Source organism: Ursus arctos, unplaced genomic scaffold (genome assembly GCF_023065955.2).
Source record: "Ursus arctos isolate Adak ecotype North America unplaced genomic scaffold, UrsArc2.0 scaffold_2, whole genome shotgun sequence".
NCBI classification, from domain to species: Eukaryota; Metazoa; Chordata; class Mammalia; order Carnivora; family Ursidae; genus Ursus; species Ursus arctos.
In genome coordinates, this window is record NW_026622874.1 from 97,357,446 (window position 1) to 97,371,626 (window position 14,181).

Sequence of the window (14,181 nt, forward strand, 5' to 3'; positions counted from 1 at the left end):
AGCTGCTTCGTGTACCCTGTCCAGGGTTTTCGTTGTAATCAGTGTGAGACATGGGATAGAGTATTACTTACTCCATCATAACCAGAACTGGGGCTCCTACCTTGATATTTTAAATCCCACGAACCAGGCATTGTTGTTGCTGTTTGATAAGCTCAATTTGTTGTTGTTGTTTTTTAATTAAATTTATTTATTTTTTTAAAGTTCCATGATTTATTACTTGCGTATAACACCCAGTGCACCATGCAATACGTGCCCTCCTTACTACCCATCACCGGTCTATCCCATTCCCGTCCCCCCCACCCCCGAAGCCCTCAGTTTGATTCCCAGAGTCCATAGTCTCTCATGCTTCCTTGCCCCTCCTGTTTGTCTTGATTTACCGACACACTCCTTTCTTCTCCCCATCCCCTTTTGTACTTCAGAACTCAAGTTCTTTCTGGTACTTTTTTTTTTTTAAGATTTTATTTATTTATTCGACAGAGATAGAGACAGCCAGCGAGAGAGGGAACACAAGCAGGGGGAATGGGAGAGGAAGAAGCAGGCTCCCAGCGGAGCTGCCTGATGCGGGGCTGGATCCCAGAACACCAGGATCACGCCCTGAGCCGAAGGCAGACGCTAAACCGCTGTGCCACCCAGGCGCCCCTTTCTGGTACTTTTATTTTGTCTGAAAGTGTCTTTATTTTTCCAGTGTTCTTAAAAATAATTTAGGTAAGTGTGTAAATCAGGGCGGACATTATTTTTTCGTCACAATTCAAAGACAACATTGCACCATCTTTTGGGTTCCATTGAGAAGCTAGCTGTATACTTGTGTCTGTGCTGCGGATACTGTTTTGTTTTTGTTTTTCATTTTGCCTGCTATTAACATACTCTCTTTGTTTTTGGTGTTTTGCTGTTTTACCAGAATGTTTCTAGTTGCGGACTTCTTATTTATTATGCTTGGTATTTATTGGGCTTCCTGAATCAAAACTGGAAAATTCTTAACCATTGTCTCTTCAAATACTGCTGCTTCCCCAGTTTTTCAGTCTTTTTGAAGTTCATATTACTAGATGCATCCAACTTTCTTTTTTTTTTTTTTTTAAGATTTATTTATTTATTTATTTGACAGAGATAGAGACAGCCAGCGAGAGAGGGAACATAAGCAGGGGAGTGGGAGAGGAAGAAGCAGGCTCCCAGCAGAGGAGCCTGATGTGGGACTCGATCCCGGAACGCCGGGATCACGCCCTGAGCCGAAGGCAGACGCTTAACCACTGTGCCACCCAGGCGCCCCTGCATCCAACTTTCTTACTGTCTTTTATGTTTGATTTTTTTCCCTTCATATTGTTCATTGCTGTGTTTCCATGCTGCATTCTGATCATATCTCTGGATCTTAGGCCCATCCAGTAATTTCACCTCTCACTCTATCTAATTTGCTGTTTAATTTATCCATTTTTTAATTCTAATTTTTATATTTTCTATTTCTAGAGTTTCTGTCTGTGGTTCCCCCTCCCAGGCCCCCCAACCCCACCCCAGTTTGCCTGGTTGCTTTTACATTCTCTTGTTTTGTCATGCTTCCAATATTTAGATATATTATTTTATGATGTGTCAAATAATTCCAATATCAGCAATATTTGACAATCTGATTCTATAGTTTGTGCATTTCTCGTCATGATGACTTACTTTGTTGTGCTTGGTGATTTTGTTGTTGTTGTTGTTGTTGATACTTCATCTTACTTGGGACTACATCTGTAGGAAGCTTTGAAGCCCAGGTGTGTCTTCCTCCAGAGGGGACATGTTGACATCAGCCAGGTGCAGGTGTATTACCCATCAGGGGTCAAAATGAAGTGGGATCTTGGGGCACCTGGGTGGCTCAGTCGGTTAAGTGTCCAACTCTTGATCTCTGCTCAGGTCTTGATCTCAGGGTCATGAGTTCAAGCCCCATGTTGGGCTCCACACTGGGCTTGAAAGAAAGAAAGAGAGAGAGGGAGGGAGGGAGGGAGGAAGGAAGGAAGGAAGGAAGGAAGGAAGGAAGGAAGGAAAGAAAGAAAGAAAGAAAAATGAAGTGGTATCTTGTTATTAGTAACAAGTCCTTCTCCACCACGACTATGTTTATGTTAATGAGGTGACTTTTGGAAAGTACCTGGAAATGGGGGCTGGTTTTCAGGGGAACCACACATGAATCTATCCCCTGATTTCTGGGGAGGGCAAAAGGGCTAGAGGTTGAATCAATCACCAATGGCAATGACTTAATCAGTCATGCCCTGGTTGTGAAGCCTCCATAAAAGCCCAAAAGGATGAAGTTCAGAGAGCCTCTGGGTTGGTAGACACATTCAGCTGTAGAGAGAGTAGCTCGCTCAGAGAGAGCTTGGAAGCTCTAGCCCCCCTTCCCCATAACTTGCCTTAGGCATCTCTTCCATCTGGCTGTTCCTGAGTTATATCCTTTTATAAGAAACCAGTGATCTAGTAAGTAAAATGTTTCTCTGAGTTCTGTGAGCCACTCTAGCAAATTAATGGAACCCAAAGTGGGGTTGTGGGAACCTCCCATCTATAGCCTGGTGACTTCTGAATTAGGGGGAGCGAGCAGTTTTGTTGGACTGGGTTCTTAGCCTGTGGGATCCGATAGTATCTCCAGGGAGATATGTCAGAATTTAGTTGAGTTGTAGGACACCCAGCTGGGGTCAGAGCATTGCTTGGTGGTGTTGGGAAAAATCCACATATACATTGGAATTGGGATCAGAATTCTTTTAAACTCTATATTATGACTTTGAGATGCTAATCTATTTTGATAGATGAACTTTAGATCACTGAAATACTGATCAATGTTTCATTATGAATATTTGCCACAATCTATTTATTCTCTGTTGGTGGACATTTAAGTTATTCTAAATTTTTGACTGTTGTAAATAATGCTACAATAAATATTTTTTACATGTTTCTTTGAGTACATGTGGGTACACTAGAGTTTCTCCAGTGTATACACCTAAAAGTGGAATTTATGGATCACGGGATATGCACATTTGGATTTTTTAAATACTCTCCAAACAATACCAAGACACACTCCCAACCACTGCTCACATTACCTCCAACATTACATGAATCAGATAGTTTAATTTTTACCAATGTGATGGGTGTGAAATGGGTATTTTTATCAGCATGTCCTTGATTTCTAGGGAGAAGAGCATTTCTTTTTCTTTTCTTATTTTTTATTTTTTATTTTAAATAGGCTCCACACCCCACATGGGGCTCAAACGCACAACCCCAAGATCAAGACTCACCCCCTCTGCTGACTGAGCCAGCCAGGAGCCACGGAGGAGAACATTTCTAACACTTAGGGCCATTTTTATTTTCCCTTCTGCGAATTGCCTCTTTGTATTTATTTCTTTTCTATATTTATCTATTTTTAAATTGATTTGCCATTGAATAGATCTTTTGATATCTGATTCCTTATCAATTATATATGTTGCAAATGCCAATTTTCTGTTTGTGGCTTATTATTTCATTTTATTGTACCTTTGAACTATAGAATTATTTTTTAAAGATTTATTTATTTGAGAGAGAGACAGAGGGAGAGACAGAGACAGAGGGAGACAAGTAGACTCCTTGCTGAGCGGGAGCCAGACGTGGGGCCAGCCCCAGGACCCTGAGATCATGACCTGAGCTGAAATCAAGAGCGGGATGCTTAACTGACTGAGCCACCCAGGTGCCCCTGAACTATAGAAGTTTAAACCGAATCTTTTCAGATTCATCGATCTTTTTTTTTGTATGCCTTATTTAAGAAATCCTGTCCTATTCCTAAGGTCATAAAGATACCTTCCTGTATTTTCTGCTAAAGACTACAAATTTGCTTTTCATTTTTGGCTTTTCATCCAGTTGGAATAGGCTTTTGTATAGGGTGTGAAGTTGGAATTTATTTTTTCCAGCCAGTTGTCCCACCCATCCTTCCCCAGAGAATTGTAATGCTACCTCTTTAATATTTAAAAGTTCCGCATGTGCAAAGATTATTTCCAGGCTCTCTATTATCATTGCGCTATTTGCCTATCTCTGTGCCAAAGCCACATTGTCTGAATTTCAGTAACTTTGTAATTAGTACCAATATCTGGTATGTGAGACCCTCATCTAATTTTGGCTCTTCAAAATCTTATTTATTCTAGGTGTTTTGCACTTTCATTTGCATCTTAGTATCTGCTTACACATTGCCATGAGAAAAACTGTTGGGATTTTTACTGGAATGGTGTGAATTTATGGACTAATTTGTCGAGAGTTGACATATTGACGATATTGATTCTCTTATCCATGACCATGGTGTATAACTAAGTGAATTTTAATAGATAGATAGATTTATAGCACTTGTGTGTGGTGGGGGGAGGAGCAGAGGGAAAGGGAGAGACAGAATCGCAAGCAGGCTCCACCCCCAGCATGGAACCCAATGGGGGCTCGATCTCACGACCCTGTGATCATGACCTGAGCTGAAATCAAGAGTCCCTTGCTTAACTGACTGAGCCACCCAGACGCCCCTCAATAGTTTTATATTCTTTTTCCAAAACGATCTTATGTATGTTTTGTTAGATTTACTCATTTTATTCCTATTACCTTATTGTTTGCTTTTTAGATAATTGTGTCTTTTTAAAAATTAAATCTGGTCTAGTGAGGTCTAGTTTACGTACAGTGTCCTTTTCAGGTATTGGAGTGCAGTGAGTTTTTAAAAGGTATAAGGGGGGTGGTGGTGCCTGGGTGGCTCAGTCGGTTAAGCCGGTTAAGCACCCCAAACTTGATTTCAGCTCAGGTCTTGATCTCAGGGTCATGAGTTCAAGCCCCACACAGGGCTCCACACCGGGCTTGGAGCCTACTTAAAAAAAAAAGAAAAGAAAAGAAAAGAAAAAGAAAGAAAAAGAGGAAGAAGGTTGTTTAGCTGCCAACACAATCCAGAAACAGAATATTGCCATTACCCCCAGAGCTCCTTCGTGCCCCTTTGTAGTCAATCCTCTCTCCCCAGCTCCAGCCCCTGGCAGTCAGCGCTCTGAGTTCTGTTCCTATAATTTTGCCTTTTCTAGAATGTTGTGTTAACCTTCCAAATAAAACTGCCAGTTATTTTTACCAGCAAAAAATGGGTTTGTTCGGGAACAGCGGGGCATGACAATCCGTGACAAACCAGCTAGAGCAAAATCAGAGGCAAGTCCACCAAACAAAAGAGAGGAACACTTTTTTTTTTTTTTTTTAACCTGGGGAAAGGGGGGAAGCTGGGGAGGCTGCTACAAACAAGTTGATTGGAGTCACCTGGAAGGTCGAGCTCCAGCGGCTTCTCATTGGCGGAGCTGCCTCTCATTGGCTGGGTCGTCCGTGGGGCGGGGAGGAAAGGCCGGGCTGTTAAGCAGCAGCCCCCTGAGAGGCCCAGCTCCTTCCCCTTGGATTTGACGGGCCGCCTCGCTGCTCCCCGCTCAGGTAAGGCCCGAGAGGGCTCCCCTTCCCAACCTCCCCACTTTATTTTACTGGTTACCCTTAATTAATGTTCACAGTCCTATAAACGGAATCCTAGCCTTTTGGGTTTGGCTTCTTCCACTGAGCAAAATACTTTTGAGATTTATTCACGTTATTACATGTGCCGGTGGTTGATTCGTTTTTGCTGCTGGTGATACCGCATTGTGTGGATGTCCCACAACTTGTCTATCCCGTCCTCAGTTGATTGGTTGGTGGACAGTTGGTTTTTTCCCACAGTTTTGGGTGATTATGCATCAAACTGCACGAACATTAGCATGCGGTTTGCGGGAGGCCGTGTTTTCGCTTCTGTGGGGTAAATACTAGCAGTGGGACTGTTGGCTCATGCGGTGCATATGTATTTACATGTGTAAGAATCTGCCAAAATGTTTTTCAAAGTGGTTGTACCTTTTGTTGTTGTTGCTGTTTGGTTCCTGCGGCATCCAGAGTCCACTCCCTTCAGCGCCCGGGGCCTGAAGGCCTCTGGAACGTTCTTGCTCTAACTTAACGTGTTTACCAGTTGGCACCATTTCGAATCCCCGTTGGCAAAGAGCAAGAGTTTCCGAGGCTCCGCGTCCTCACTAGCTCTGGGTATTGTATCTTGTTGTGGTTTTAATCTGCGTTTTCCTAGTGACTAGTGATTTCGAAGTTCATTTCATGTAATTGTCATCTGTATTTCTTCTTTGATGACGTATCTCTTCAGATCTTTTGTCCAGTTTTTAAAAATTGAGATTTTGGTTATCGAGTATTGAGAGTTCTTTATATGTTGTGGTTACATGTCCTTTATCAGATGCATGTTTTGCAAGGATTTTTTTTCCAATCTGTAGGTTTTTTTTAATTTTTAATTTTCTTTTTTTTTTTTTTTAAGATTTTATTTATTTATTTGACAGAGAGAGAGACAGCCAGCGAGAGAGGGAACACAAGCAGGGGGAGTGGGAGAGGAAGCAGCAGGCTCATAGCAGAGGAGCCTGATGTGGGGCTCGATCCCATGACACTGGGATCACGCCCTGAGCCGAAGGCAGACGCTTAACCGCTGTGCCACCCAGGCGCCCCCTAATTTTTCATTTTCTTAATTGTATCTTTAAAAGAGCAGAAGTTGTTAATTTTGATGAAGCTGGTTTATCCATGTTTTCTTTTATGGATCATGGCTTTGGTGTTGAATCTTAGAGATGTTTGCCTAACTTACAGTCACAAAGGTTTTCCCCTGTTTTTTCTTCTGGAAGTTTTATAGTGTTAGGTTTAGCATTAGGTCTACAATCCAGTTTAAGTTTTTAGAACGTAGAATGGAAAGTATGGGTCGAGGTTCATTTTTATTTTTTTGCAAATGGATATCCAATTATTTCAGCGCCAGTTGTTAAAAAGACTCTTCTTCCCTTGCTGAATTACCTTGGCACCTTTGTTAAAACCCAGCTGACTAGAAAGTAAGGTAGATAGGCAGATGTCTATGTCCGGACTCTCTATTCTATTCCATTGCTCTGTTTATTCTTTCCCCTCTACCTCACTTCTTGATTTCTTTAGCTTTACGTAAGTTTGAATCCAATAGCATGAATCCTCCAACTTTGTTCTTTTTCAAAATTGTTTTGGCTTTTCTAGGTAATTTTGTTTTTCCACATAAATCTTAAAATCAGCTGGTCAGTGTCTCCAGAGAAGCCTGCTGGAATTTCGATGAAGAAAGCTCTGATTCTGTAGATCATTTGGGGAGAACAGACCTTTTAACAACGAGCCTTTTGATTTATTAACATGGGATATGGCTCTGTTTATTTGGGACTTTGTTTTCTCATATCAAGATTTTGCATACAGTCTGGCCCCTTCCTGAGATGCTGCTGGGCTCTGAGGAGGCGTCGATGGGCTCTGTGTACCTCATTTGTGGGTCAGGTGTCTCAACCTGAGCTATCTCTTCTCAGTGCCTTGTCACCCCTTCCCAATCTTCCATTGAAGGGAATGGCATTTCCCCTACCTAGTGGCTCATGCTAGAAAACTGGGCATGACCCTTGCGACCATCCTCCTCCCCGCTCCCCACAGCCACGAACAACTCTGCCTCCAGAACACGTTGGGAATCATCTGCTTCTTTCCGTCTACATTCCACCGCCCTTGTCCCGCACACCCCGTCTCCCACCTGGATCATTGCAGAGCTCCCCAATTCTTACTTCTACTCTTCCTGCCACACAAGTGTTCTCATCCCCTCCCCAGAGTGCTCCCTTTATAACGCCCATCTGAGCATTTCGCCACGCTCTACCCAAAACCCACCAGAGGCGACTACCGCCCTTATGATAAAATCCACGTCCCTTCCAGGGACCTTGCGCACTGCCTCACTCACCTTGTTGCAGACACACTGACCTGCTCGGGGCCCTCGCAGGGCTCCTTTTCACCAGGGCTGTTGTGCGTGTCTTTCCCTGCCTGGCGTGGTCTCTGCACAGTCTTTGCCTAAACGGCTCCCACTCAACTTCAGGTTCTATTTTGGATGTCATCGACTCAGAAAGGCCCCATTGTTCCTTCTCCCATCGCTCCGATTTTTTTTTCTTTTGTCATTTGTAATGTTGTCTGTTTACTTTTTCTCCAAACAGCGTAGATTTCTGATTCATTTCACAGATGTTGAAATGAGGCTGTTCGAGGGCCCTGTTGTGGAGATTCCAGATGTCACTGGCCCTCCTCAGCAGGGTTTGCCCAGAACCTGAAGTTGGAGAGCCTCCTCCTGCCCTCAGCTGGGCCAGCACACCTAGTATCCTGCGCGTTTGCGTGTCCCTGTGTTGGAGTGGGATCGCAGCCTGGGGTTCCTTGTTGACGAGTTCCTCCCCCATAGCGCCTGGGAGAGGCCCAGAGAAGAGGCCAGGGCCTTCTCCCCGTGTCCCACTGGCTGAGCCCTCAGACACACCTTGGCCCTATTTCTTCTTTCAAGGTCCCAGGCCCCCATCATGCACTGTAGGGGTCAGCATGAGCAGGGTGGACACCCCGACTTGGCTGGGGGCGAGGCCATGTCATCCAGCACCCTGCGGTGAGCCCAGCAAGGGTTCAAGTCTTCCTGGCAGGGGCAGAAGTCACACACCCAGCCAGGAGGCCGTGGTGTCCAGGTGCCAGCGCTCCGTCTGGGCGCTTCACTCTTCCCGCTGGGCCCTAGAAGGGAAGCAGGTGCCAGGCACCTTGACCTCCCAGGCTAGGGGTCAGTACGGACTGGTGGCTGCTGAGGGTACAGAGCCGAGAGAGGTGGGGACTGTCTGTACGGGCAGTGCGGACCATACAGAGGGCAGGTGTACTAGTGATGTAGGGCTGCCAGGCGAAGGGTCAAGAAAATTCCTGAGACATTTTTGGTGCAAAAAAGTTGTTCTTATTATAGCCTGGGGATAGGACCTGTGGGCAGAAAGAGGTGCACTCGTGATTGTGAGGAGTGACTGATGACATACTTCTTACTTAGTGGGGGTTGGAGATAGCGTAGGTCTCTAAGGAATTTGGAAGCAAGGTTTCCAGGGCCTTAAGGGGTTAGCTATTGTTAAGATGAGGGTATCTGCTCTACTGTCAAGGAAAACCTTGACCCTTCAGATGTAAATCGATGGGCCATACGTTGAAAAAAATTGTTACCGTATATCCTGGTCACCACACCATTCTGGGGTGGGGCAGAGGCAAGAAGGAGCAACTGACGTGGGTAGAGGTAGCCATGAGGTGGGGATGTCCTGAGGGCCATTTGGGGAGGAGCGAGCTGGTGTCCGGGGTGGGCGAGGGCAGGGCTGAGGGACCCGTTATGGAGGGGCAGGGGTCACTCTATCCTTTCCCCGAGACCCTGTGGAGCCTCCAAAGATGCTCTTCTCTCAGGAAGGTCTGGTGTCCTCTGCAGAGGGGCCTCCGGAAACCACGCGCAGGCCCCTCCACAGTGGGTGTCAGCAGCGCCCCCTGGTGGTCCCCGCACACCCAGCCTCCCACCTGGGGTCCAGGCCGGCCTCCTGCTCCCCGCGTCCCTCCAGCCCGCTCTGGCCTCTCCCGCCGTCCCAGGCCAGCGGACCCACATCTAGGCATCTGGAGATGTCCAGACCAGGCAGCTGGCGCTGTGCCTCCTTCACTCCCTGCTGAAAGCACCTCCGGCCTCCAGCTCAGTGACCCGGGCTCAGGCTCCACACTTGCTAAATGAACTTCCTGAAAATACCTACCCCTTGGGGTTAAGTCCTAAGTAAGATACTCCTTGCAAAGTTGCTTAGTCCTGGTTTACAATCTTCACACTCCTCTCAGACCTTATGACCTTATTATGTATGCGATGAGCGAAGCAAGCCTCAGAGAGGCTGGGGTCTCACAGCCAGGGAGTGACCCCTGGAATTCAAACTCGGGGGGGGGAGTCCAAAGCCCAAGCCTTATCTCAGATTGTGGCAGAGGGCATGTCCTGGATGCCCGGTGGAGGTAAGGGGGCCGGTTCAGTTCTGTCCCCTTGGGGAAGTCCTCTCTTTCTCTGGCCTCAATTGCCACATGTGTTGAATGAACAAAGAGCAGATCGTAATCTCCAAGGCTTGTGGCTACGGTGCCACAACTCTGCTCTCCCAGCTTCAGTGCTGCTGCTGGTTCTGGGACGTGGGGCTGGCCACTGGGGAGCAAGCCGGCTGTGGGACTTCCTGGCTCCTGAGGTTTGGGGTTTCAGGTGCTACAAGGACCAGGCTGGCTGTGGCTCTCTGAGCTTGTGGGAGATAGGCTCGAGTCCGGGGGCGCTCTCCCTGACTCCCAAGATGGGCAAGTGGCCCAGGGGTGGAGCCAGGTTCAGGCCAGGCAATCCCTCAGAGCTCCCTCCTTTGTCTCACAAACATTCCCTTCCTAGAAAAGTGAGGGTTCCTGGGGGAGCCCAAGGCCTCCCCTGAGACCCTGCAAGCCCCATTGGCCACACTCCCCATCCCTGGTCCTGACGTGGTCCTAAGGCAGCTGGGCCCTGTCTATACTCCTTCTCTCACAGCTCCCTGACCCTCCCCAGGGACCTCCGCAAACCCTCACCTCTCTTGAGCCCCTAGCCCTGCAGGGACCATTGAGCTGATTAGGCCAGTGCTGAGGGCTTCTGAGAGGAGGATGACTACTGGCTGAGGAAGACAGCCCCTTAACTCCCTCACTCTGCCTGGCCCACCCTCTCCCAGTGCTGTGTAGACCTGGTGGCTGGGGGTGCTGGGTCTTGGGAAGGCTACATTAGAGCATGCCTAGAATAGTAAACTAGGTTTCTGAAAGGTTCTGTGGTTGGACACAGGGTCTGGGCAGGCCCTCCCTCAGCCAGGCAGAGGGGGTGGTTCCTGGGTTGGCAGGTGGCACTGCCTGGGATGGAAGGGATGGAGTGGCAAGTGTCCCCTCCCCCATGCTGCTATTCATCCTGGTTGGGGGTGTGGTCTGAGCCTGGCTCCAGGATCAGTCTGCCCCCTAGAATCTGCCGTGTTCCTATGGAGCCTTGCAGCTTACACAGCTCTCATCACATTCTCCTGTGGCACAGGTGTGATGAGGCCCAGGCTGCTGACCCTGTTTACCAGAGGACTGGCTCCCAGATGGGAAGATTGGTGGGTAGGGGAGTGCGTGTTCAGTCCCTGTGTTGACCAGGCCTCTACCTACCCGCCAAGGAACCAGTGGGGAATAGTGCTGGTGCCCCTAATAATGAGAGGAGCCAGAGGAAGCTACTTGTGGGCAGATTTGAGGTGAGTTTCCCACCCATGAATTCTGTGGCAGGCAGACATCAGGACCCCATCTGCAGACCATCTCAGAGAGCCTGACATGGATGCCACAGGGATGCTTTTCTTGGGTTGAAGACCCAGGAGCCCTTGCTGCTGTCCTAGGATGTGGCAAGATTTGAGTATGGCTCATCCTGCCATCAGCTCCCCCCACCCCCAGTCTTGTTTTCCCAGCCCCTGGTGTGTCTCAGCAAGGTCTACAGGGCCAGGACTCTCCCTGCCCAGGAACAACCCCTGTCCAGGGTGGGGGGTGGGCAGGTGAGAAATCTCCCACGCTGAGGCCCTGGCCCCATCCAAGTCTAACCTGGCCCCTGCCTCCCAGGGGTTGAAACTGCCTCTAAGTTCTTAACCCCTGAAGAAGAAAAGGTCCAGCCGAGGCTCCAGTCAGAAACCACTTTTTTTTTTTTTTTTTTAAACTTAGTTACCAACGTCACCTGTGAGGGCTGGGGACTTGAAAACAGGAAACAACCTGGGATGGGATTTTGTCACCTCACATAGATACACGTGTGCCCACATGTACCCACACCTGCACACGTGCTGACCACATCCGCAGCAAGGGGGCCTTGGCCGGGTATGTGTGGAGACACTTATGCAGGCCTAAGAATAAAATAAAATGTGCAAAGATGATGCGCCCCCAGGATGCAGACACCAGAAGGGGGTCCCAGAGGTCTGAGAGGAGAGGAAGCCCAAGCGGACTTGGGGGCCCTCTTATCGAACTCCTAAATGCCCCTCCATGGCTCTGTGCCCGAGAGAGTCCGGGAAAGGGACAAGGTTGGGGCCGGCTTGGAGAGGCCGCTCTCCTGCCTGAGCGTAAAGTCCATTCTCCATGGAGATGAAACTGCTGCGTGCTGGCGCTGGCAGGGGTGCCCAGGGGGCAGGCGGCTGGGGCTGGCCGACTGCGCGCACAGGCAGCGCCGCCCACCGGGACAGGGGCCGGGGCGGAAGGACCACGTCCAGAGTTGCCGGGCAGTAGCAGCTGGTGTTGACCGTGGTGTAGGTGGTGTAGGAGGCCCGACCAGCCACCTGCAGGGATGATGAGGAAGGAGGCCCAAGTTAGGCTCTACCTCACAGCACCTCCCCTCTCCCCGCTGCAGCCGACTCTGTTCCCCACTCCAAAACAGTCCCCCAATCCTCACCCTTGCTCGCGTCTGTATCGGGGGACTGGTGCGGGGTGGCTGGACCTTCATGACAGACCTGGGAGAGATAGGAGGGTCAGAAGCAAAGCATGCGGCTAGCCCGCCGGCGCCGGGGTTTAGACTGGGCCCGACAGGGGTTGGGTCTCACCAGTGCCTCTGCCGATGCAGGAGGTGGAGGAGGTAGACGCAGCCAAAGAGGAGGACCCCCGACACCCCAAAGATACCGGCCAGGTCAGCCCGCAGTATGGGAGCTGGAGTAGGGGCAGGGAGTCCTGTGTATAGACAAAGAAGAGTACCAGACAGGCGGCTGGTGCTCTGGTGGCCCTCCCTGCCCTCCCCGGTCCCTCTGTTCAGCCCCACCTTGGTCTGTGCTGAGAAAGAGGTTCCCACAGGCCTCCTGGGAGCCCTCAGGAAACGAAACAAACTTGCAGCAGAAAGTGGTGTTGGGACTGGGGCTTCTCCCCTCAGACCCTTCTTCCACGGTGAGGGAGATGCTGGTTTTGGTTTCCCAGTGGGCCTGGCAGGCAGGGGACCACTGCTGGATGCCAAATTCTGGGTGCAAAACAGCCAGCCTAGTCCCTCCAGCACCATCAGGCCCCCCAGAGCTCACAGTCACCAGGGAGACAGAGCCAGATCCCAGGAATCCACAGCGGACAGTGAAGGACGGGGACTTAGTGGCCTCCATCTGAACTTGCACCCACACTTCAGGAGTCCCTGTGGGATACAGACATAGGAGGACCCTGGGGCTGGGTCTCCACCCTACCCCCATGTCTTCCGCTTCCCTCCTAGCCCCCAACTCACCAGCAGTGATGCAGAGTGTCAGCAGCGCTAAGAGCAGGACCGGGGCCCGGGGCCTGTCCATGGCTTCCCTCTGGCCTCAGCTCGGGGAGCTGTCGTGGTGGGGACAGCACCTGTGCTTCCGTTCTCATCGCAGGAAGTTTTCATGTGTGAGCGGCCCGGGGAGCAGCCGGGCTCAGTGTTCTCCACGCCCCTGCCCCACTTCCTTCTCTGTCTGCCTCAGCTTGGTGAACACAGGGCAGTGGACCCCCTTCCTTGAGAGACTTAAAGTCATGGCGACACGGTTTTCCCTGTACCCCAGGCTGTGCTGCATGTGCGTGGGGCAGCGGGCTCTGCTTCCTTTCCCAGCCCTGTCTCCAAGGAACCACCAGGGCAGGCCAGGCCCTGGGAAGTACGAGGGGTGGGAGAGGAAAGAACCAGGGGTCCCTGGTCTCTGCTTAGGAAGAAGCCTCTGACCCCCTCCCCTGCTGCTAAGGGGTGGGGAATGTACGGGAATTTGGGAAGAGGACGATCCTTAGCAGGAAAGCCGGCAGGGGGCAACCTGGGAGCCAGCCAGCTTGACTCCTCTACTGATCTCTAGTGCAGGCCCCCCCACTCCCAACTGCCGCTGAAACGAAGTGTCATCACGTCCAGCTGCCCGCTTAGCATTCCCTCCTGGACGCCTATCACAAACGAACCCCAAACTGAACTCTGCCCCAGTTGCAGCCTCCCCCCCCCCCCAACAGTGAGGGCAAGGGGCTTCCAGCTGCTTGGGCCAGAGGCATAGTCCTGGGTGGCTCTTCTCTTTCATCTCCAGCCTGTCAGGAAACCCCAAGGGCTTCCCGTCCTGACCACCTGAGCCCTTTGTCCCACTCCTGCCGCCTTCCTGTCTCAAGCCGTCTCTTTCCACAAAGCACTACTCCACACTGCTTTCTTGCATCTGTTCATTTATAGGACACAAAGCACCCAGAATGCTGTGGACAGAGCGCTTTCCATCTTGTCCTGTCCTGTGCCAAGCTTGAATGTGGGGTTGGAGGAGCTTGGTGAGCTCAGGGTTAGAGCCAAGGGCCTGTGCTGAGGACTTTTTTTTGGTCCAAGGTGTGGTCAGAAAGCGATGTGGCCCCGCCCCAGAACCACGGTCATCTGAGGCC

At 49.9% G+C, this 14,181-nt stretch overlaps 1 protein-coding gene across 1 annotated transcript; it reads right to left on the reverse strand.

Annotated features, from left to right (window-relative positions):
* Positions 1–11,499: 11,499 nt before the first annotated feature.
* PVRIG (PVR related immunoglobulin domain containing) lies at positions 11,500–13,182 on the reverse strand. The gene is given in 6 exon segments (XM_026516143.4): positions 11,500–12,140; positions 12,254–12,311; positions 12,402–12,525; positions 12,614–12,967; positions 13,055–13,103; positions 13,105–13,182. Coding segments are annotated over 6 exon segments (978 nt in total). The 3' UTR covers positions 11,500–11,825.
* Between the last annotated feature and the right edge of the window lie 999 nt (positions 13,183–14,181).